The 24,552-nt window shown below is 43.9% G+C and overlaps 1 protein-coding gene across 1 annotated transcript in view; it reads right to left on the bottom strand.

Moving 5' to 3' along the window:
• The window catches only part of GTPBP10 (GTP binding protein 10), a 126,998-nt gene extending 104,243 nt beyond the window's left edge, over positions 1-22,755 (bottom strand). Inside the window, exons 1-2 of the mRNA XM_078663587.1 lie at positions 22,556-22,755; positions 17,416-17,609 (exon numbers count right to left, since the gene is read on the bottom strand). Of these exons, the coding sequence (XP_078519713.1) occupies positions 17,416-17,609; positions 22,556-22,588 (227 nt within the window). The 5' untranslated portion in view covers positions 22,589-22,755. The remainder of the gene's footprint in view (positions 1-17,415; positions 17,610-22,555) is intronic.
• Positions 22,756-24,552: the final 1,797 nt, after the last annotated feature.

The following is a 24,552-nucleotide window of genomic DNA, read 5'->3' as shown; positions in this document are numbered from 1 at the left end:
GGCTTTCTGAGATACCTCCTAGCCGTACCAGAGAGTATGTCTAGCCACAACTGTCACTCTGAACTGGGTATCCCATATCTGGAAGACTTAATCAAGGCCCAACCGATTCTCTTGTGGCACAGGGTATGGACCACCGAAGAATATCACCTGAACCGCCTCATTTTGGGGCTTCTGCTGGTCCTTGGGAAGGCATTGCAGAACCAGCATTTTTGTTGTTAATCCTTTGGGTTTTTCAGTTGTGTACCATGCTGCATAGTCGAATTAGGCTCAAGATGTTTGCCTAACTTGATCATGTATTAATGCACATAGATTTCTGCACGTTTATTCACTGGAATTGTTGCCCTATCAATCGGAGGGTGTTATGTGCCTTGCGTTTGTCCCATTTTTGAACCCTTCATGGTATGTAATTATTCATATGTATGCTATCAGTAATAAATGCAGGTTTTGCCTATTATATTACTAATATTTATAGAACACAATGCTTTGAAATTGGCTGACAGTACATCAAGGACTCATATTATGAATTAACAGGTTGTGATTTATATAGCACAAAAGTTTGAGACAAATGTGAAGCGGAAAGGCATACATTTCTGTTTTACTCCTTGCATCACAGATCAAAGTTCTGGTGTTTCATAAAATAAAGTCTGAGAATGGTATACACATACAATGAGATGGTGTTTTAGGTGGAGATTTCCAAGCGACCATCGAGGCTGCAGACACTTTATGACAGTTTGCGCACTAACTCTGCTGTTGGTGTTATCTTTCTTACTCACAAGAAGAAGCACGATATCATAGACAACCATTGGCCTTGCTGTCCACAGCAAGGCAGCGGACTGAAAAGCACAGACAACAAATAAATGAGTTGTGGCTATATGTGTTAACCCCTCCCAGGCTCGTGACGGAACGGTTCCGTCACGAGCCTCGGGTGGGCTGTGCTGGTGACGGAACGGTTCCGTCACGGCCCGATCGCCGCGCATGCGTGGCGCGAATTCCGCCCCTGCGCTGACGTTCTGAAGAGCGGGCGGGGCCGTGACTGAACCGTTCCGTCACAAGCACAGCTCACCCGCGGGCCGTGACGGAGCGGTTCCGTCAACAGCGCGGGACCGCCGCGCGGCCCCGCCTCCCCCTTAGCGCTGCGGCGGAATAGCCGCCGCAGCGAAGGGGTTAACAAGGCATCAAGGAAACTTGCTGCCAATTTTCCTTTGTATTTCCTGTGTTGTATTTTTCCATTTCAGCGTTATTTTAATTTCTGCCATAACAATGGATCTACTCAGCACTAGTACTGGGCTATAATCAGACCCTCCAGGATATCGCGATTTGCCGCGAAATCGGCACTTTCGTAAAAATGCCGCGATTTTTACAAAAGTGTCCGCAAAATCTGCACTTTTGTAGAAATCGCGGCATTTTTACAAAAGCCGCTATATCCTGGGGGTCTAATTGATGTTATCCTGTTCATGGGAATAACTCCGAGGTTCCACTAGGGGGACCTGCAGTCTCGCAGCATTTCTGGACAGTAGCTAGCTGCCTTTTCTGCACCTTGCATGGAGCTGAAATGCAAAGCGCCAACCGGTTTCAAAAAATAGTGACTGGACAACAACTCTTATGTCGGCCCACGAAGCTGCAAACACGCAGCAAAATGCCCCGAGCCCTGTCTTTGATAACAAGCCCCTCTTTGCTATAGCGACACCCTCTGTGCCTCTGTGTCTTAAGTTATGCAGACATGAGTGCTGCGAGTGGCGGCCTTGTACATCAGTGCAGTTTTCTTCATCTTGCTTGGTAAGTCCCTCCTTCTTTTCTGATGAACAATAAGAAGTTAAATTAGCTCTGTATTGTCCCCATCTTTTAGTGCCATTCGCAGGGGTCTTCCCCAACAGGGTACGATTGTGCGTCTTTTTCCTTCTTGATTCATTTACCACACTACATCACTAAAACGTCCTTCAAAATATGTCCGTTGGGCCATATTACCTTAGGAAAGGTGTTCTGACTACTTCATCTCATGGAGGCCCGTCTCAAGCCTTGATCTTGCTTTAGCCTGCCATAAGGAGCTCTACCATTACCAAAACTCTCATAATAGCGGCTCAGCTTCGTTTTCGGTCACTGTAATGACTAAACATATGATTTAGGGTGGGTGGAAATACGACTTCTGCCAGAAATCAGCAAATGCCATCAAGTCTGTCATCAGGCCCGGTTCTCTCTGCATGAAATATTGACGAACAGGCCCACAAATTTAGAGCAACCAGTGCGCCTCCATTTTGCGTCATGCAAGATTGCCAGGAAGCTTTGATGAAACAGGCATACAGGTGCGCCTGACATCCTGAGGACAACACTCTCAACATCATAGGCACTTAAAATGGGGGTACATTCTCCATGCCCACAGCTCTACCCATGCCACACGAGCATGGTGGAATCCCTTCAAAGTGTATCTAAACATGGTATCTTTCACCACTTAGGTGGCAGAGGAAATGATGTTGTTGGTTTGATAGTCCTAATGTTTTTCATTTAAATTCAGATCGGCTCCCACGTATCTATGTGTCAAACGTACTCCTTATGTAGTTCCTGGTTACTTTAGATCAGGGTATCCTACATGACATAACATTTAAAACGGATTAATTGGAGGAGCACTTTATTCAAATGTGGAACCAGAGTTGTGACAAAGTTCATGCCGGTTGTGAGAGGAGATGCTTATTATCTTCCCTGTAGAAATACGATAAAAACGTTTAGGATGAAAAACAACATATTCTGAATTACAATGAAAATAAATAATGCAAACTCTTTAATACTGCAGACAAGACCGTGTCTTAGGGTATAGTATAGTTGAGTATCTGGGTTAAAATTCAGGATGCTTGTTATATCTAACATCTCCCAGACGGTCCATTTTGGTACTATTGAACATTTGTGAGATGTTTGGTTGGGTGTCTGGTTACACCATTAATTGGTCCAAATCGATACTATTTATACTGCATGGCCCACAGCCGATGCTTCTGAGGGATTGTCCGCTGCAGATCATGGAGGCTGCCTTCAAGTATTTAGGCATTTATGTGACGCCCAAGCCGGACTACTTTTTTCGGAGAAAACTTGGGCCCCCCATGGAACGATTTCGACGAGACATAACGGTCTGGCGCAATTTACCACTGACACTGCTGGGAAAGGCAGCACTTATTAAAATGATATCACTCCCACGCTTTTTGTATGTTTTGCAGAATACCACGTTTAGAGTTCCGCCGAGCTACTTCAAAATAATAGCGACAGAAGTCTCCGGTCTGCTATGGGGGAATAAACCGGCACGTATAGCTTAGAATAAGTTGGTCAGGAGCTGGTATGATGGCGGTATTGCCCTCCCGAATATACAGTTGTACTTTTGGGCAGCTCAATTAAAAGTAGTCAATTGCTGGATACATGCACTCCAGACGGACCTAGCGTTTCAGGCAGATAGGCAAGGGCTAGGAGAGGGAGGGGTCATGTCTGCGCTATATACCAGGAACGGAGCCAGACTACTGATTGGGCCAACAGCACACACAGTTGACATATGGTATGAGGCACATGCCAGGTTGGGTTGGCGGGGGGGGGTCATCACAAAAATTACGCCCCTCTGGAATTCGCAACGACTTGGGCGACTCAGAAATAGTAAAGGTTTTGACAAATTGGATGCGATAGGCATATCAACTGTGGGTGATCTCTGGAGGAAGGGCGTAGTGGTACAGTTGAAGAAGAAACACCAATTTCTGCATTAAACACCCCTTTCAAAGGTAAAAGGTATTCATATGGTAACTTTGCATAGCGGATTTATGAAACCAAACATTTGTAGTAATTCCAGGAGCTGGATACGAAGCTGTTTCTCCATTGTACAGCAGGGTCCTGATATCATCGGTGGCGGCGATGAGGGCAGTTTCAGTGCTGTGGTTGCTGCGGAACCCAGACTGGGAAGGGTCCAGGATGCTGTTCTCCTCGAGGTAGCAGGTCAGTTGTTTGTTGACGATCTTCTCGATGACCTTCACCGGGAACGGGAGCAGGGAGATGGGCCGGAAGTTCTTGAGGTCCTTGGGGTCCGCCTTGGGTTTCTTGAGTAAGGCGTTGATCTCGGCGTGCTTCCAGCTCTCCAGGAAGGTTGCTGTCTTGAAGGAGATGTTGATGACTTTCCGGAGATGGAGTGTGATGGCTGTGCTGGCTTTCTTGAAGATGTGGTGTGGGCATGGGTCTGACGGAGATCCGGAGTGGGTGGTGTTCATGATCGTGATGGTGTCGTCGTCGTTGATGTTGGGCCAGGAGAGTATGCAGTTGGTGCTGGTGGTGGTCGTTGGGGCAGAGGTCTCAGTGTTTTGTTGGGGCGGTCGTGGCGTTGAAGCTGATGTGGATGTCTGCGATCTTGCGGGCAGTCTTTTGCTTTTCGAGGGAAACAAAGTGTCTACATTGTAAATAAACCAAATATACATAGCTTCATGTTGTTAAATAACTAAAAAAACGAAGATATCTGTGTTTTTGTAGAAAAAATGGCCAAATAAAATGCCGCAAAATTGCTGCTAAATTTCCATTTTTGTGCCGCTAAATTTGCTAATCCATGCCGCTATATCCTGGGCGGTCTGTATAATATTTAATGAGGTCTTCCTACATTTACAGAGTCAAATCCTGTGTGTGTCCATCTATGTGGGAAAGTGGCTCCAGAACTAGCTAATATAATCCTGGAGTCTCAAATAGGAACGGTCATTGTTCAGTGAGCATTATCTCTGGTAAACTGTGGGAGATGACTGGGTCACAGCTGGTCTGTCCTTCCTGCTTGTGTTAGTTAAGTTGGTGCATACCTGTGCTTGCCAGGAGGTTGTCAAAGCCTTTCTGGGCTCTATTTATAAGCGAGCTTGTAAAAATGATCAGTGTCACTTATCAAAGTTTACACTTAAACAGTCCAGGAATTTTCTAGCATTAACGCAAGGGCCCAGAATAGACACACACCTCAGCCTATTGAGTTGATATACTTGTGACCCTCAGAATGCATCTTGCAGTTTTCTCTTGTTCCCGCCTTTTGTTGCTATAGGCAGTCAAAAGACAGGATGTTTAGGGCCATTTATGTGATTGTTCTAGTTTTCAAGCTCATTGAGTTAACATTGATCCACTCCACCTGGCACACACTGACTGATAGTAAACATTCAGAGGTGGTGAGATGCACACCAATGTACTCCATATTTATGCTCCAAGTTTGCTGTACTTAATTACTTCACCACTCAAAAGGCTTGTACACTCGCTACGCCCGATTGCGCTGCAATATTGAAGGAATACGTGGGGCCAAATCCATCACAATTGAATCGAATTTCTATTTCAACCTTCATTTCATGCACGTATTACTCCATTGCCTAATCCTTTTTTTCCTTTTGACTTCATCAATTCATTTTGCTCATTCTTATGTCAATTCATTATTTTAATGAAAACACAGGAGAATTAAATGTTTCCTCATGTCACGGTTTTATTTAAAAACACCCAATGCATTTCGGGAAGTTCCCTTCGTCAGGGGTATCATTCCTGACTTTCAAGCCACTGTGCCAGATATTGCCGGATCTCCATAGGAAAGTTATATCATCATAAAGCTGATGGATTTGTTCGAGGAATTAGTCGTCCAGTTGTTGCAACTCGCACCACTGAGTCATTCTAGAGAAAATGTTTTTCGACCGTATTCTCTTCTGGCTCTGCAGCAAGCAACGTTCACGACTCTTCTCGAGCAGTCTCTCACTGACGGCAACAACGCCTCTTCTCTGACTGATGCCACCAGGCATGCTGGGATGTTGCAGTATTCTGCCTCCTCCAGACTGGTGGCTCGTGCTAGAATAGTTTTGCTGTCCATGTGAACTGTTCCAGACAGCCGGGACAGCGCCCTTCGCACCACTTCATCAGGGCTAGACAAATCTGAAAAATTGTACTAGTCCTGCAGGTCTAGTACCATGGAAAATCCACTCGACCTGACTCCAACCCACTTGACCTCCGTCTCTGTAAACGGAGCAAAAGTGACAAGATAACAAGATTTAAAGGCATGTTTATTGCTCATTCCCTTTGTGAGCAATAAAAATGCCTTTGAATCGTGTTATCTTGTGACTTTTGCTCTGTTTTTAAAGACAGAGGACAAAAGTTAGTTTGACTTCCTACTCGCCAGAAAGGGCGAGTAGGACCTAAAAATAGCTCGTTCTCATCCATTCTCCCTCGCAAATGCGAGCGGGCGAGTGGATTTGTTGAGCCCTGTTCATGGTAAACCCCTGTCATCCAGACCTCGCGTCAAAACCATTCTAGCATGGCAGTTCCGCAGTAGTTACAGGTCAATGCTCACAGGCAGACCTGATCTGCTAGTGAGTGGTGAAGAGAGCACAGAACACTTAGAAACACAGGGCTGCATTGCCAATCTGTTACCTAGCTGAATATTTAACTGCACCTGGACGGCGCCAGGACGCCAGGACGCTCCTTCGCTGGAGCAGCTGTGCGCCTAATAAAAAATGCATAACATAACATAACCTGCTCCAGTTGGGGTCATTCATGTACCTATCTTACTTGGAATAAACCCTCTTCTAATCAAGCCTCGTGTCTACAGGCGACTCTAAAGGGCAAGGCTGAAAGCAAGAGTGTGGTGCTGGTGTGTGTGTCTCACAGAGTACAGAACAATTAAAAACATGGGATAAGTTTGCCAATGTGTTATTTATCGAGGTTTTCAAAGAGACAAAATAGGTTATTACGTTTGAACACACCCAACCTCTTCTTTTGCACCGTCATGCTGTACGTATATTTATGTGCTATACCTTCCAAATCTAGTTTTCAAATGTTTAATGCTCTCTGGTGAGGGCCACTCACAGTGCTAGAAGAGGCAGTTACTTCAAATATGCACAGAAGCTGGAGAAAGAGGGGAAATAGAGGGAACAGGTGGGAAATGGTGGGAAGAATGAGATGCAAAGGGATTAGAGACATAAAGAAGTGCAGAGAGAGAAAATGAGGAGGAGGGACAGAAAGGGAAAAACATAAGGAAGACGGAATGAGGGGAAAAGACAAGTAGGAGGGACAGGCAGCGGAGAAAGTGACAAACGGTAGAATGCAAAAAGAGGAGAGACAAATGTGGGAGTGCGTGAAAGAGGTGGCGAGACACAATAGAAGCAAGCATTTGCAATGAAATGGGTCTTGCATATCTGATAGTTAGACCTATTGGAGTTGTAAATGCTAATGGTTTTTATGTTTTTTTGTTTGCGGGGATGGAGGGAACGATGGAATTTGTGTGAGCTGGCCAGAAAAAAAAAGAAAGGAACGGCTGCCATTGTTGCCGATTAGGAGAGGGGTGCTTTGGTGCTTAAAAAAACATTAAAAAGATGTTGAGTTGGGCAAGCCGCGCGGCTGCCATTGTTGAAGATTACGTGTGGTGTGCCGCACAACTGGAAGTAAAAACTTTTTTTATAGGAATCAATACTATTTTTTTTTTAAACTATCATAATAGCAGGCGCCTCCTAAAATATTAAGAGTTGCACCCATGTTGTTAATATAAAAGTGCCCGCCATGCTGAAACCTAAAGTGCGGTGCCTGTGGCAGGATAGTGATGAGGAGCAGAGAGTGGAAAAGCAGGCACATTGCTCCAACATTTAGCACGGCGCCGATGTTGTTAATATAAAGTGAGCTGAAACCTAAAACGCAGCTCCGGGGGTCGAGACGGGACACGGAGCAGACAGTCGAGCAGAGAATGGAAAAGCGGATACCCTAGCCCGGAAAGCATGTTGTGCACGCACTAGGAGAAAGTAGTTTCAGAAAATGGTGCTTACAGACTGTAAATAAAACATACCGAGCAGCAACAAACGTAAGAGGGCCAGTCCTCGTGGGAGGTTACGAAAGGAGAAAAGGAGGTTTCAAAACAGCCATTTAGAAAGGACTGTAACAGGAGCCAATCGAAAAAAATGGGCGGAGCTTCAAGTACATACCCAAATACAGCATGTCTCGAATAGACAGTACAAGCGCTGCCTAGCGAGACCTAAAAAAGGAGAGAGGGTAGCAGTGGATATGATTGCAGGAGCTGGAGAGACAACGGGGTAGGGTGGAAAGAGAGAAAGAGAAACAAAGGGTGGAGAATGATGTGGAGAGGAGAGAGAAAAGGCAGAGGTGTCAGGCGAGAGAATGGCAAAAGGATGAGGGAGAAAACTGACGAAGATTGATTAGTAGCATTGGAGGGGGAAGGAGAGAACAGGAGATAGAAGGGGGAGAAGGGAGGAAAGGATAGCAAGAGAAGCTCAGAGAAATGATGATGATGAGGTAGACTAATGTGGTTTGTGTAAAGAGGTGAATGAAATGGAGGGAGAAAGGATTGTAGGAGGTAGGAAAGGAGAGCGAGAGAACCAGAGTCAAAGTGAGAGAGGAAGGTAGTAGAGAGTAGGTGGAAGAGACAAGAAGGCAATATAGGCAAGAAAGTATTGTGTAAGAGGAAGATGGGGGTGAAAAAGATTCAGAAAGGGAGTGAGGGTGAAGGGACAAAAGTGAAATGGAGAACAAGGAGCGGTGTGCGAAGCAAAAAGTGAAGAGAGGAGGGCAATGAAGGGAGGGGTGAATGTCAAGCTGAGGATAGAGTGGCATGTAGTTAGGTTAGGCCCGGGAAGAAACACTGCCATTTTACATGTACACATATTTTAAGTGCCTTCTTTTCTACAAAATTACTTAAGACACACATTTGCTTGCAGATTAGAGGAGCACTCTGCTGTCATTGCAAGGTCGCCGTTGTGTCGGAAACCTCCTAAACGGAAACACCCATGGTGATAGGCACTATCTTCCTCATCTGAATAGGTAACCCCTATGTATTGGCTGTAGGTTGTCCAAGCTTGAACTTTTCAACAGATTTTTTCCATTTTGTTACCCTCCCTAAATTCCATTTAAGACTATGTCTGACACAGAAGAACCAACAGTAATTAACATTGCTGAGAACTACAGACATGCAGTTACTCAGAATCTCTTACATGGTGTCACACTTTCAAGTGGGGATGTAACCTTCGTGGCTGAGGCCCACAAAGCATATAAGACAGTGGCGTTCTATTCAAGGGTTACATTCCCAGCAGCAGACAACACAACAAGGCTATTTCACAACTGCACACAAGTAGTAGTTCCAAACAAATGCACACCATATGAAGAAACACCTTTAACATATCAAGAACACAGAAATTGGTTTGATGGTGCCCTACCACATTACACACACACACACAACAGAAAATGTTAGACTGGGTCTGCTTAGCAACGAGGGAGCACATGGCCAGTCTTAGCCGGATACACACCGCATCCTGATATTAATAGTTGTTCAGCAGTACAATTGCATAGACTTCACAAACATTTAGTGACAATATACAGATGTTTGACAGTTTGTTTTGCACAACTACACTTGGCTACACTGAGCATCAGCCCACAAAAGCTAAAGGCAGTCTTGGATAACGTTCCCATCATCCGAGAGGATATTCTGTTCTGGATTGCACAAGAGAGAAGTCAGCTTGAAGCTGTGTTTCCCCATACAGGGCCCCATGAAAACCACAGAACTTTAACAGTTTGCTATCCGATGGAGATGGCTCCCCCTATGGAAGACTGCATCACTTGGGGTCCACTTTTTGCTGCAGTATATACCAGAACATATGGTACCCATTCATCAGTCGTTTTGCCATAAGTGCTTAAACAGATCCATAATTAATATTGGACAGCTCCTGCCCTGGATTTGGGGATGAAACTGATGGGCAATTTTGCTGCAGTGTCTGCCACTGTGTTAAGTAACATTAATGGGGAAGCAGCAGCATTGGCTATACACCAGCAGTAAGGTATTTGGCTGTGGGACAACAGGGGCGCGAATTGCCTAAAATTATCGAAGAAACTTCCCTACACTGGGTATAGATAATATGGGAGCCAAGCCTGGTAAACTACAACTAAAGAGTCATTCTGAAAAGAAAAACTCTAACCAAGCACCAGAATCTTCTACAAAGAAGAGGGATAATAAGAAAAACAAAGACAAAACTAAATTGCGGGGTGGGACTCCTCCACAGCAAGCCACTGATGAGTACTACAACCTACTTAACCGTTACAATATTAGATCCCCGGACAGGTATCAGGCTACTGATACAAGTTCATCTCCTTCCTTTCAGGAGTCATCGGAAAAATGAGAGTGGATGGTCAGAACGAGAGTACATGAAACCAAAGGAGTCACAACGCTCATCTGACTACATCATTAAACAGGAAGACAAACCTAAAACATCAAAACCTGAATTCAAAAATAGAATGTAGCTGGACTTAAGGTTAAGAATGCCGCGTATATTGAGGACACTACTTCTGAGGAATGACTGGGCAGAGACCATGCTGGACAGCGCTGCACAGGTCACGATAGTTCGCCAGAACTTGATGGATTGTATGGTGGGAGTAGAGCTAAATGAATATATCCAGGTGGAAACACCGGATACTAAGGGAAGCATCCCAAATCATTTATACGAGATACAACTCCAATTGGAAAGGGACGTATCTAGGAATATTAATGTTCTCTTGTGGGAGGACTTTTCATTCGGATAAGATATCCTGTTGACCGAAAAGAATTGGCCACCTGATTTTATGATGGTTTGCCCAAATGGAGAAACTGTAAATTGACCTGCTTTTTCCAACCTCGTCCCAGAATCAATCAATCTGGTGTTTGAAAAGCGCAAACTACTCACCCCTAGGGGTCTCACGGTGCTGGGGGCCGTCGGGGAGATTAAGTGAGCCATAGCCCAGAGTCACATGGTGTTGACTGCCGGCAATCGAACTGTGAGCCCTGTGCTCCGCAGTTAGCCGCCCTGGCTGCTGCGCCACACCTCTCCCTCTAGAATCAGTTAAAAATTCAAACGCCAAGGAGTGTCTAGCTGTTGCATTATACCTTAACCATGTGGGGTGAGAGGATGGTTCCCCTGATTATAAAATACCAGTGAGGTCGACTCCATAACCTCAAATACTATACCCCATTATAATTTAGGCTAAAAAACAAGTTAGGGAAATTCTCAAACAACTAGAATACCAGGGTGTAATAGCAAATTGCACCTCTTCAATGAATAATTCCTTATTACCTGTGATGAAATCCTATCAGTAATTTTGTCTAGTATTAGATTACAGACATTTAAAGCACAGCTACTCGCACATTTGCAGTACAAAACTCACACAGCAAGGCACTAATGAACAACATAGTGAGGAAAAAATACAAAACCACACTAGATATCTCAAATGGATTTTTCTGCCAAAATGTAGCGCATCGAAGCAGATATTTGACCACATTCAGCATGCTGGGTTCTCAGAGGCAATTGTGTAGATTCCCTCAGAGGTACAAGAATAGCTATGGGCTGTTTTCAGCTCGAATAACAGAACTTTTACAAAATGTTGATGACCAGGCAAAGTTTTGATGATCTATGTTGATGACATATATTTGACGGATGATTATCTTTCTGTACACTTGACAAGAGTAGAATGCATAATTCTGGGATTTGCTCACATGGGCTACATATTCAACTTGAAAAATCAAATGCCCACCTCAATGTCCTGTTTCTGGGATACAGGCAGTCAAGCGCAACACATTTCTTAGAGAAGTGTGCGCTATTACGACCTCCAACTACGTTGAAGAGGTTACAATCCATATTGGGATTCCTACATTTTGCCAGAATTTACATTCCAGATTATCCATAACAGGATTACCCGTACTATGACCTGCTTTGTCCAGATTTCTCAAGCAAACACTGGACCACCTAACACACAAATATTACATTCAGAACAAGCTGACATGCTAGCTTCAAAACACTTACACAGGTGTAGACACAACACACCTGGTTACCTGCATAATTGTGCGGATTAAAGGGTACACCTATGTTACATTCAATGAAGGTGACACTGTACTGACTGCATATAAATTGTATTTATACGCCAATACAGAGATGCGCTTTGCACAGACAGGAAATATACTGACGGTGGTACAGACTGCTGTGGTGAGGGAGAGAGCACTGGCTCAGGGAAAAACAAATTATTGCTGTCCCTCCGGTGCCAACCTTAGAGGCCATCACAAGAGAAAGCGTTCCAAACGCAAAAGCATTACATCCACATTGGATACAATAGGCTAACTCACTCACTGCAACACATGTAGACTAGAGATTTGACTCTACATTACCAACACAAGCCTTTCTATATTACAAACATGAATATCCTCTGACTGATGACATAATGCCTCTAAATCTGTATGATTGCATCATATACACTGATGGTTCTGCACAGCCTGCTGTAGGGACAAAGCCCCAACATTCAGCAGAGTGTGTTGCCATGAAAGGGCACAAGCGGGATGAAGAATTTTATCCAGAGAAAGCCTACACATAGTCACTTGGTGACTGAACTACACAGTTGGCTGATCCCAGGGCTCGAATACTGGCACTGAAGAATACGGATCCTGGATTCCCCACACTCATAGTGTGTGATTTGAAGTACTGTATCCAGTCATATAATGAATATCTACACTACTGGAGCCAGAATGGATTAAGGGACTAAAAAGGGTGCATAATCAAGCACAAGATGCTTTGGAAAAAAGCAAAGCTGAAATATTGCTGGCCACGGACTCATGAATTAAACACATTCAGTCATAACATACTGGTGTACACTTTGCAGAGAATTCAATGGCTGATGAAACAGCAAAAGCAACAGTGCAAATTGTTGCAATAACTTGTTCAAGTACAAGAATATATACAGATATCATGATGACTGTCAACGCTGCATGCAATGACACCCATCTGCCAAAAGGCTTTACACTCAAGTTCTCCTAAAAATTAGATGCGCAAAACATACCCTTTGCTCACTTTCCGGGAGGTGGGGAAAGAGTAATAGCAAATTCAGACCGTTGGCTAGATTTCATTCTAGATGCACATGAGGGTCTTGCGTCTGCACATGCAGGATTGGTTGCTACAATGTCACTATTGCAGGAACGCTACTAGTGGCCAGGTGTGGTACTTGGCCCTTTTGCAGGGTTATCCCCAAACGTTTTGCTTCTTCCTCCTATTTTTTCTTGACCTGTTGTTAGCTTTAGGACTCTGGGCACCTTACCACTGCTAATCGGTGCTAAAGTGCATATGATCTCTGTGTAATTTGTGAACATGATTAGTTACCCATGATTGGCATATCTGATTTACTGGTAAGCCCCTAGTGCAGTGCACTAAGTGTACCAGGGCTGTAAATCAAATGCTACTAGTGGGCCTGCAGCACTGATTGTGCCACCCACATGAGTAGCCCTGAAAATGCATCTCAGACCTGTCACTGCAGTGTCTGGGCACAGTTTGTAAACTAGCATGTCGACTTGGCAAGTGCACCCACTTGCAAAGCCCCAACCTTCCCTTTTGTTACATGTAAGGCACTCCTATGGTAGGCCCAAGGTACCCTCCCTGGGCAGGGTGCAGTGTATGTGACAGGTAGGACACGTTCTGGTATGTGTGACGTGTCCTGAGAGTGAAATACTGCTAATTTTGTTTTTCACTATTGAAAGGCTATCTGTCCAATAGGATAGGATGGGAAATACTTTGTAACATCTTACAAGTATAACTTCTCATTGGGACAAGATAGAGAAATAAAGTTTAGGCTCTCTGAACTCAGAATTTATTAACACATCGTTTAGTGAAGCAGGTGTTTACATTGTGTATTTGAAAATGCTTCTTTTAGAAAATAGGCATTTTCTTGTTTAACCATTGTGTGTGCCTCTGCCTGCTGTGTATTGCCTGTCTGGTTTTGGAGTGACAGGGGCTGGCGATGTGCATTCGCTCTAGACTGCCACTGGGGGGGGGGGGGTGAGGTGTGCCCGGCCCCTCCTGGATGACTCCGAGCTGAGCTGAATAGACCGTGGCATAATTTAGAATAGTGGGGTGAGATTTCCTGGCACCTGAATAGGGCCTGTCTCCCATGAACAATTCTGTCTCAACCCCAAGTGGTCATACTGCATCAGTGAGAACAGAACTGGTTTGTACTGGGCTCAGAGACCCTTGCACAAAGAGAACAAAGACATTTTGGGGTATAAGTATTAGACCTAAAACCCCAGAACTTTTGATTACTTCTGGACTTAAGAGGAGCCTTTGCCAAGGAGAAGAGGTGAAGAGCTGTGAGGAGGAGTACTGCTCCCGATTCCTATGTGTATGGCCATAACGTTTGGCTGACAACCAAATAGTTATAAAGGATCTGTGAGTCTTTATCAGAACATACGCAGTAGGCACACTATATTCCGACCAAGGTCCGGTGTTCGCCTCAAGGGCATACAAAGATGCCATGGGAAGTTTGGGTGTGACCCTACGGTATTCCTCCCCATACATCCAGAAGGAAATTTGGTTGTGGAGAGAAAAAACTGGTCATTCAAGCATTCTTTAACAGCTTGTGTACTAGACTCGGGTCGCAGTGGGTCTATCGCCTATATGGGGTTCAGAGGGCACTTAATCTGCCTAGAAAATCCCTGGGTGGTCGGATTCCCTATGAAATCCTGTTTGGGGTAAAGATGTGTGCTCTTGAACTCAACAGTCCCAGCACACTGGCGGCTTAAGCGCCATTTGTTCTACATGAACGTCTGGCTGTTTAACAGGAACTCAACAGTTTCCCCAACAAATGAAGCAACGTCCGAGTAAAACGCACTGCCACTGGTGAAGTGAAGAAAGTGCAGACAGCTCCTGGTTGGATCCCGAAGATTGGGGTTCTGGTCAGGGATAAACTTGTGGACAAAAATAAGTAGGGAAAGCAAAGGGTTCCCCTGGACTTTTGAGATAAACATACAATTCTAATATTCAATCGCCACTGATTCTACTCCACATACTCACACCTCCTTCAAATCGCAGTGTCTTACCCCTTACAACATAAGTCTATATCCAAACTGGAAAGTAGTGCCAATATATAGTTATTCTTATTTTTCATAAAAAAAGGGAGGCAATTTCAACAAATATTTGATTGTCTCAATGTAAAGTATTAAAAAAGATTAACTCTTAAACAGTTTATATATGAGAAACACTAGTTTATTAAAATATATTCTAAAAATACATTTATAAAAACACAACAAATTATAGACAGTTCATCAAATCAAAATACAAAGTACAAGACCCTAAGGCCAACAACAACCCGATGATGACATAAAGTTGTAGCCAGACTATTGATCCCAAGCTGATATATATTGCAAGATAGTTTCGGCAAACAGTTTTTCCTTTTTTTTGTCCTGAAACAACCCTTCAGCGATGGATTCTTTACATGTGCGTCGACGCATTTCGGTGGTATTACTACTTATTGTTCAACCACCTTCTGCAGGACTAGCATTAATGGGTACAGGGTCTAATATTCCAATATTGCAATATTGGAATATTAGACCCTGTAATACCACCGAAATGCGATTCCTTGGGGAGTCAGGTTTGTCATGTCCAGAGGTTGCCCAAACCAGCTGTTTGTTACCTTGCCAGGTTTGGGGGTACTTATGGTGGCACTATGAACTAGCAGGTCTATAGGACAACATATCCTGAGTGGGTGAGTGGAATTAGTCTGGCACCATCCCAACATTTATGTTGTTCCACAAATGAACAGTTCCTACAAAGAAAGTGGAAACCGTACAACAGAGTGGTGAAGAAGAAAGTGAGAGGAATTTGCTGGCATGTGGCATAAAGGGAAGGATGAGTCATGCTTTATTCACATTCTCAAACAGCCTGATTCATCAAGCTAAATTGCACTCGCAAAGGGCAAGATTCTCAGAATCTTGCCTTTTGCAAGTGCAATTTTTGCATTTGGGATTCATCATCCCAAATGCAAAATTCGCTATTAAAGAATTCGCACATTTGCGAAGAATTGCATTTAAGGAATCTCAATTTGAGATTCCTTAAATGCAATTCATGAATCATTTTAAAATTGCGAAATCACAATTTTGGGCCGCTATTTACTGAGAGGTCAGACCTCGTGGTAAATAGCAAAAACTTAGAAAAATGCATTTAAATGCATTTTTCTAAGTTGCATGTTACACACACACATGTCCTTTGGACATGTGTGTGCGCAACACCAATGTAGATTACATTTCAGGGGTGCTACAGGGTGTCCTTTGGACACCTCTGCACCCTTGAAATCGCATCCTTATTTGAGAGTAGCTAATTGCTAATCGCAAATAAGGAATAACTCCCCATTCGTGGAGTGGAGTGGTGTGGCTCACTGGTTAGAGGCGGCGGACCCGTAAGCAGAGAACGGCCCGGGACCAGGGTTCAATTCTCGACGCGGCAGGGTTGTGGACCAGGGTCAAAACGGACTCTATAATTCTCGCCTCGGTGCCTACTCTAACCAGGGAACACACTCAGCAACTCTGGGCATTAAGCTTGCCTCATCTCTACAACGGCCCCCCACAGACGCTGGGGATGCCTGGTTTCACCTTGGAGATACCCAGAAAGGGACCATCTCACAGGGAAAACCAGGACGGGTTCCCCAGCGGTCTTCAGCGCCAGGATACTCCATGGAGTCGCAGTGCGCTTTACAAGTACACCCACATTTACATTTACATTTACATTCATTCCTATGGGCCTGTAGGCCCATAGGAATGCATGGGGAGTTATTCCTTATTTGCGATTAGCAATTTGCTACTCGCAAATAAGGAACATGTAGGAATCGCAATATTTTTTGCAATTCCTACATGAATCCCGTTTTGCAAGTCCTTAATAGCGATTCCTTATGAATCGCTATTAAAGACTCGCAAAACGGGTCTTTGATGAATCAGGCTGTTAGTTCCCATGCAGTCTGGAAATCTAGAGGGTTGATTTAGAAGTGGGTAATAGTAAAAGAAAATCCTCTGACATCTGGAGGTAGGATCCACCAATTAGTTTTTCCCCACAATAGCTATATTCCGATGAAGGAACTACCACTAGTGGACTCTGTTTCAGTTTATCTATGGGCTGTCTGTGGAGCCAGAGCAATGATGTTGAGCCTTCCTGCTCAGGGCTGCCTCAGTGCTCTTCAACATTGTTTGACTCTTGAAAAACTAAGCTGCATTAAGAAAATCTCATAGTTTCAGTTAATGCATTTGCTTCCTGATTGTGGCCCATAGGACAAATGATGTACCTGACACTGTCGCTCCAGGCCGATTTAAAAAAAAACAGAAGAGTCCTAATAAATGTGAAAAAGCCAGAGAGGGGGCAACAACAAAGGGCTGTGGTTTTTTCTAAGTGTTACAGCCGTAGTGTAGGCTAATAACAGACAGACGTGCCTTAATCCATAGAAGATTTAAGTAACATTTTTTAAACTAGCACATGACAGAATTTCCTGGTAGTAGGTTCTTATATTTTCAGAATACGGATTCAAAATATTTCATATTCTTAATAAATAATCTACATTAGCAGTTGATTTACGAGGCCCTTTAAACACAATTAAAGGACACAAAACAGTATTTATTAAGTAGAATAAACAATAACATACCTACTATTTCCACCAACTCCTGCAGCAAAACGTTTGTGTGGATAGCGGTCTTTTATTTTCTTCAAGGTAATGTCACCTTTAGCAACAATCCAAACATCGCCACCTTTCCCTCCTTCACCACCTAATCGCGGCAGTCCCATTCCACCTGTTCCACCTTTTGCATACACCCTTAGATTATCTACGAAGTTCCCATACTGAAAGAAAAAAAGAATCACTACATTTAACTATAATGAAAAAATCGTTAGTCTTACCTATGTCACTTCGGTAAAGTATGACAACGAATATAAATTTAATTAATTGTGATTTCTAAACAATCGTTTTAAACGTGACATTTTCCTCCTTGCAATCTGAAGCAACTTTCAGGTGGTGTTCACGTACGCAAGTGTGTAAGTGATCACATCATAATAAACTTCGAAGTTCTACTTGTAAAATATAATGAAGGCGCGTTTGTTCTCAAAACATGGTTTATGAAGTCAATCTCTGCATGTTTAAGCATATACAAAGGCAAACTGTGATGCTAACATTTAATGCCAGCATTATATTACACGACTTCCAGCATTGATTTAGGATTTGATTTAACAACTGATATTACCCATTATATGCATCAAAATCTCTCATCACAAGAAAATGGCTTCTGGATAATAAAAGGTCCGGCTCTCAGATTAAGACATGCCCAACCTATATCTATTCTGGCCTTTAAAGGGATGGCTGTTCGTGCCATGGCTATTACGGCAACAGCAGCAACCTAACACATTATGGTTCAGCTAGATCGGACTGTTCCAAACCTGAAATAAACATGAAAGAATAAATTCTTCAAATATTACCCCCATTACAGAATGCAACTGAGACCCTATTCCACACATGTACAACGAATTAGTGCAGAGCCCTTCAAGTCACAAGCACTGGGCCTCTCGTTCACCCCATTTCTCCTTTCTGAAAGAAAGATGCTAACATGCTCTTACACTACTTTGCCACTCACCCAAAATTACAACAACAGCAGCAGCAGGACAAACAAGCGAAAGTAGATTCGGGGGTTGCCATGCTGTATCTCACCGAAATAAAGCGATACCAAAGAGGATGATGGACAGAGCGTTTGAGCAAATCAAACACTCACCCCCAGTCAACTGATCTGGGTTTAATCCATCATTATTCTTTAGCTCACTCCACCACCCCAGTTCAGACATGGCCATATGCAAATCAGTCTAACCCTGTGCCTCAAGAGAACAGTCCAGCCCGAACTGCCAAGCCATGTCTTCCCTGGACTGGAAACAAGCATCCTGGGACCGGTTTCGGGTTCATAACCCTCATCAGCCAAGCTAACTTAAATCCAGTGGCAAAGTGAGCAAGGGACCCACGTCTGGTCATACCCTGCCAACTTAGGGAGAACAAAGCGATACCAAAGGGGATGATGGACGGAGCGTTTGAGCAAATCAGACACTCACCCCCAGCTAAAGAATGGTGATGGATTAAACGCAGATCAGTTGACTGGGGGTGAGTGTTCGACTTGGAGTCATGGTCACGCTCTAGACACGACAGGCATACCAAATGAGAATCCATCACGAACATAGCACGATGACAAGCATTGCATTACTTGAACCCCAAAGGCTTCCTAGAGGACATCCTACACACCAAAAAAGGAGTCGACAAAAGGTCGAAAAATCCAGGCAAAAAGTGACAGAGGGTAGCTCTCTTCATGGATCAGCGCTTGACTGGCATGGAAAGAAAAGAACAGCGCGCCAAGGTATTGCCTATATAGGTGACATGGACGTCAGAGCGTGGACGGAGTCAACTACATCATGCAGTGCCGACCAACAACACCAACAGGTGCACAGGGGTGTTGCTCGAAGAAAAAATTTGCGGATCCAGTCTTACGCCCGAGACCATCAAAGGTAAGGAAATCTCAGGCTAGATGTTCTCTATCAGATCTGTACCTTTTTCAATACCGCTAAATTCTCCTCTGCCTCCTTGTTCCCTCGCAATTCTCTTTACTCATTCCTCTCCAAAATGCCCCTCTGCACTTTTCCCACCTATTTTGTTGACGCGTTCTTAATGCTGAGGAATATGAGGACATCTCTGCCAAATAAAGAAGCACTTCATATAGTTTGTTTTTTATAAACTTTATTTAAAGTTTCATGCAATAACACAATACAGGTGTACAATAAATGCCAGTAAAGATAAAACATATAATAATAAAGCATTGTTGTGCAGTTCGAGGGATCAGCACAACCGCAGCCCCCCACCCCCCACCAAAGCATTTAAGAAGCACAATAAACATTTATTCCCCTTCATCTACTTCAGATACAGCCTGCCTGCCTCCCAGTGATGCGCTTTGGACCCAGACTGTAGGCCATTAGAAAGTAAATTATGACAATTTTTCATCTGTGCGGCTGCTTTTCAGATGTACCGCCTCAGCTAATGTCCATTTGCGCACATCTCTTATCCAAGCCGAGACCTCTGGTGCAAGCACCCACGTCCACACAATAGCTATTCTACGCCTTGCTAGGACTAAGACACTTGGGTATGTGAGATGGAAAGGAAACAACATGAATGTATAGCTAACATTTGGGCTCGGCTGCATAAATACACCTTGACGCGCCATCACCAAAGACTACATGCTGGGGTTGATAAATCCGGCCATCTGCTGGCTTGGATTATTCGTAGGGAGCGGGCTCCCCCATCTATTACTGCATTGTTGGCTGAGGTAGGGAAACTCCCCGGACTCTTCGAAGAGACAGCTGGCGTAGGGGGATTACCAAGTTTAGGGGGCCAGAAATTGGAGTGCCAAGGGCACGCCCCCCAGCACTTCATATAGTTAAGAGGAATAACCCCTGTATGGGGTAAATTTGCCTCTTTGTACTCTTATTGTCTCCTCTATAGGAAGATTCATGTTACCACACATTTCTGGATAAAAAAGCGCAGGGAAAAACCACATTGCCAAAACGCACACAAGGTCACTGGTGACATTTCCTTGTGCTCCATTGCACAGCTGTACTGTACAATACATACTGAAATGTAGCCGAGGGGGTTGTACTTAATATTTAATCAGTAGAAAGTACTCCACTTGAGTAGATGTTTTGTGCAATACTGTGGACTCTTTTTGGATAATGGGACAGGGGCGGTTCTGTTGTGGCCCAATGACTCGCACAGCTACTAAAACGCCCACACAGACACTTAGGCACCCACTCACACACTGAGACAATGACAGACCCACTCAGACACGGATACATCCACTTTACAGACTTATTCAGGCACTCACATGCACTCATAGACCCACTCAGACACTAATGCACCTACTCACAGAACCACTCAAACACTCAAAGACACTCAAAACCCAGATGCTCCTGCACCCACTCACAGACCCATTCAGAAACGCATGCACCCATTCACAGACCCACTCGACATTCATGTACCTACTCACAGAACCACTCATACTCTCTCACACCCACTCAGACCTACTCGGAGACTCACGCACTGATTCACAGACCCACTCAGACAGTCATGTACTCACTCACAGACTGACACACTCACAGAGGTGCTCCCACACCCACTCAGACATCCATGCATCCACTCAGACACCTACTCAGACACTCATGCACCCACTCACAGGTCCACTCAGACACTCATGTCCACTCATACGCCTACTCAGACACTCACGCACCCACTAACAGAGCCACTTCAAGTCGCACACCCAGTGAGAAACTTATGCAGACACTTCCAGACCCACTCACACAGACATCCATTGAGACACTCATGCAATCACACACCCACTGAATCACTCACACACTCGCTCTCAAAGGTTACTAGTTACAGCTAGGAAATAACATTTTAAAGACCTTAGATATTCACTTAAAAAAGCAAAGGTTACAGTGGTGTTATAGTCAGAAAATAACATCAAAAAACTTTTAAATGTACTGAAAAAAGTCAAAGGTTACAGGGACTTTATAGTTAGGTTCAGATGTTACTCGCACAAAACCAGAGAAATTCAGCAGTTACAGTTACCTGAGCCAACTATAACTTAGCCCCATATTACATACTCATGACATTGCCAGTTACATCACTGGTGACATCTCAAATGACATCACTGATGACATCATGCAACACTGCAGTCTGCGGTTCTAAAAGTGTGACTTTATTTTTTCATCTTTTCCCCTGCAAGGAGACTCTCAGCCATATCAGAATCGGAAATCACTTAAAAGGAGCAGGATGAAAAACGAAAAGATGTAAACGAAAACATTGAAGAAAAAGCTGTGAAAATGTGATACAATGTGAAAATTATTTTCTACCTGCTTTTAGATTTTGTTAAACGTTGCAGAGACGTATGAGGCTGTAGCACCCCTCTTCAGAATCAATGGAATGTTTTCACATTTATGCGAAGAGTGCTGTAAAATACCATATTTGTTCCCATTTTGACATATTTTTCTTTTAGCAGAATAATACTAAATGTCCCTTGCATAAGACCGACTTTCTTTCATTAGTCGCTCACTGGATGCAATTTGAGTTTTTATCATTGCCTCATCATAATCAGAGATGGCCAGTAGGACAGTGAACTAACAAAACTTAACTACGCAACTATCTTTTCTGATGACAGGATGTGTTAGAGAGGCTAAGCCTTGGCCCAGTTCTCAAAGGACACTATTATGCTATTTATTACTTGTGACAGCATTAGAATTAGATGCTGCGTGATCATTTGCTCTGATTTGGATCTTTTCTCATATTGTGATTTTCTCTTATGGCATTTCTGGTGACATTGGTATGATAATTAATGGCTGAGTGTTGCTACTCCTCGCTAGCCCTTGTGTACTTATGTCACTCTTGCTAACCTCAGGTAAGGAAGACAGTTGCAGGAATAGAAAGCTAGATCTGCTAATTTATGAAGCTTTCACGTTTTGCGCTTTCCCGAGCACCTAAAGGGTAAAACAAGGGGTGGAGCGGATTAAGGGCTATGGTGCAAAGCAGGGCAAATTATGTGAGGTCAACGAGAGTCACTACCGCTATACATGGCAGTGAATAAAACAGGGTTCATGAATGGGTCACGTGACGTGACGGAGCTACAATTAGGTAGATGGAACGTGTATGAGTGCTGCAAGGTGGGGGAAACTACATTTTGCAGTGGAAAGAATTCCATGGAAACAGACGGTACCTTCCTCAGCAGTGTTCGGCTAAAGCACACCATAACAGAACCGCTTTGCTCCGCTGACGTAAAATGCCGGCTCAGCTGCTCGTAACTTTACTTTACAAGGACCGCCGGTGAAGGTAACCTGCTGTCCATTATTGATTTTTTTTAACATTGAATAACATGTGTCCGTTTTGTCACTACTTCCGGGTCGACAGAGAGCCAGTTAAATGGTTAAACATATTCTAGGAGTGAGTGGGACTCGTGATGTGTAAGGTGATCTAGGATTGGAGTATCCTTTCACCTCAGCCAACCTAAACTCGTTGCACCACATACCGAAGTGCTGATTGGCTGCAGAGTCCACACTTAACAGTGATTCCGGGGAGGGGGCGGCATGTTTTTTTTAAACTGCAGGGCGCGTTTCACCACTTGAGTTTAGCTCGTCCATCGGAGTCTCGAAATAATCCGTGGTGGTTTGTTGATGCCGCTGCACAAAGGCGTGTTGCCGTATGTTTTTGTATTTGAACAGAACAGGCTTTATTAGCTCCATGCATGGCCAAGGTTTTAGATTGCTTATGTGTCACATGTTCATAATTTCAATGTAATTGAGTGACATTTCAACGATTTTGAGTGGCACTATCGCTACTCTGTCACCACTGACCAGAGAGCGACTTCAACTATGTCGCTTGGCTCGTGTTAAAAGTTCAGTGTTCAGTGCAAAGAGACTGTGTGAACGTCAGCAACACACAGGGCATTGGCAGGCAGCTATGACTCAGCTAAAACCGCTATTATTGTAAACCATTACCAATCAAATTTAGCAGACACTGGGCGAGATTATACACCCTAAGGTAATCAAAGGTGCTGGTCATAACACTATGAATAAGCAATGATACTCAAAAAAATATTAAAGTTAGGACAGCTGGAATGAAAACCAGAAACGTGTCTGTATCAGATAGTCTTCATGTCTGTAAGCTTTATGGCCTGGATTGGAACAGGGAGGATGGGGTTTGGGGTAATGGGCAGAGGATTCTCCAGAAATGGTGGAAATAGGAGTTTCTCTATGCCGCAAAGGTCTTCAAACTGTGGGGTGGTGGCGTGGATGGGTTCCCAGGGGGGCACAGATGCCTCTGAAAGTACAAGTAATGAAGGGGAAGTGCAGCAATGTTTATTTGCTGCATTTCCAGGCTGTCTTCATTTAAATGGGGCCGCAGGTCAGTGAGTGTGCTGCTGCAGGCTCGGTTGGCCAGTGTCTGGAGTCTTATCTCCGGCACAACCGAGTTTATCACAGGTCTTTAAAGACCATTTGCATGTTTACAAACCTTGTGATTTTTCTCCACTTGTTCTTTCCCCTTTTCTGAGTGATATAATATGTTTTATGAGACGTAAGGAGTGCCCGGTCATATTATACAGGTTCAACAATATGAATAGTGGGGGGGTTAACCTTTAGTATAACCCCTTCTTCCCCCAATTTTGGGGCGTTTCTATGATTCAAGTCTTTTTTTTATATAAGACTTTATTCGTGAATGTATATTCGCCACATACGTATACAGTATTATCATCAGACATGTAATACATCACGTTTTTCAATTTACTCCCAGTCCCAATATAAAGGGCGGAGACTCGTCCTCTAGAGTTTCCCATACAGATTTGTGCACAGTGTTAGAGTTCTCCATTAGTATGAGAACATACCCTTATTCCCACCCACTCACACCCCAACTATCCCTCCCCCACCCAACCAACTCAGGTGTACATTCCTTTCTAACATTTCTGTCCCAGCTCCCCAGCGTTGACCACTTTCTGCCAGGATTATGTAATATAAGCTCTGTTTTTAACCACCTCCTTCCCGCCTCGGTGACCATTACATACCATATTCCTCCCTCAGGATCTCAGTGTGCTCAATTGTCCTGGGACAGGGGCCGATCTATACCATCCAATTCCAGTAGCATAACTTTCCAATCCAGCGCCATCGGGATTTTTCGCCTCCCACCTTCTTTCTCCTTTCTGAGGGCAACACATTCTGCCCT

The sequence above is a fragment of the Lissotriton helveticus genome, chromosome 10, assembly GCF_964261635.1.
Source record: "Lissotriton helveticus chromosome 10, aLisHel1.1, whole genome shotgun sequence".
Classification (NCBI taxonomy): domain Eukaryota; kingdom Metazoa; phylum Chordata; class Amphibia; order Caudata; family Salamandridae; genus Lissotriton; species Lissotriton helveticus.
Note: the sequence above shows the minus strand (reverse complement) of the source record. Positions and strands in the feature narration are given on the sequence as shown.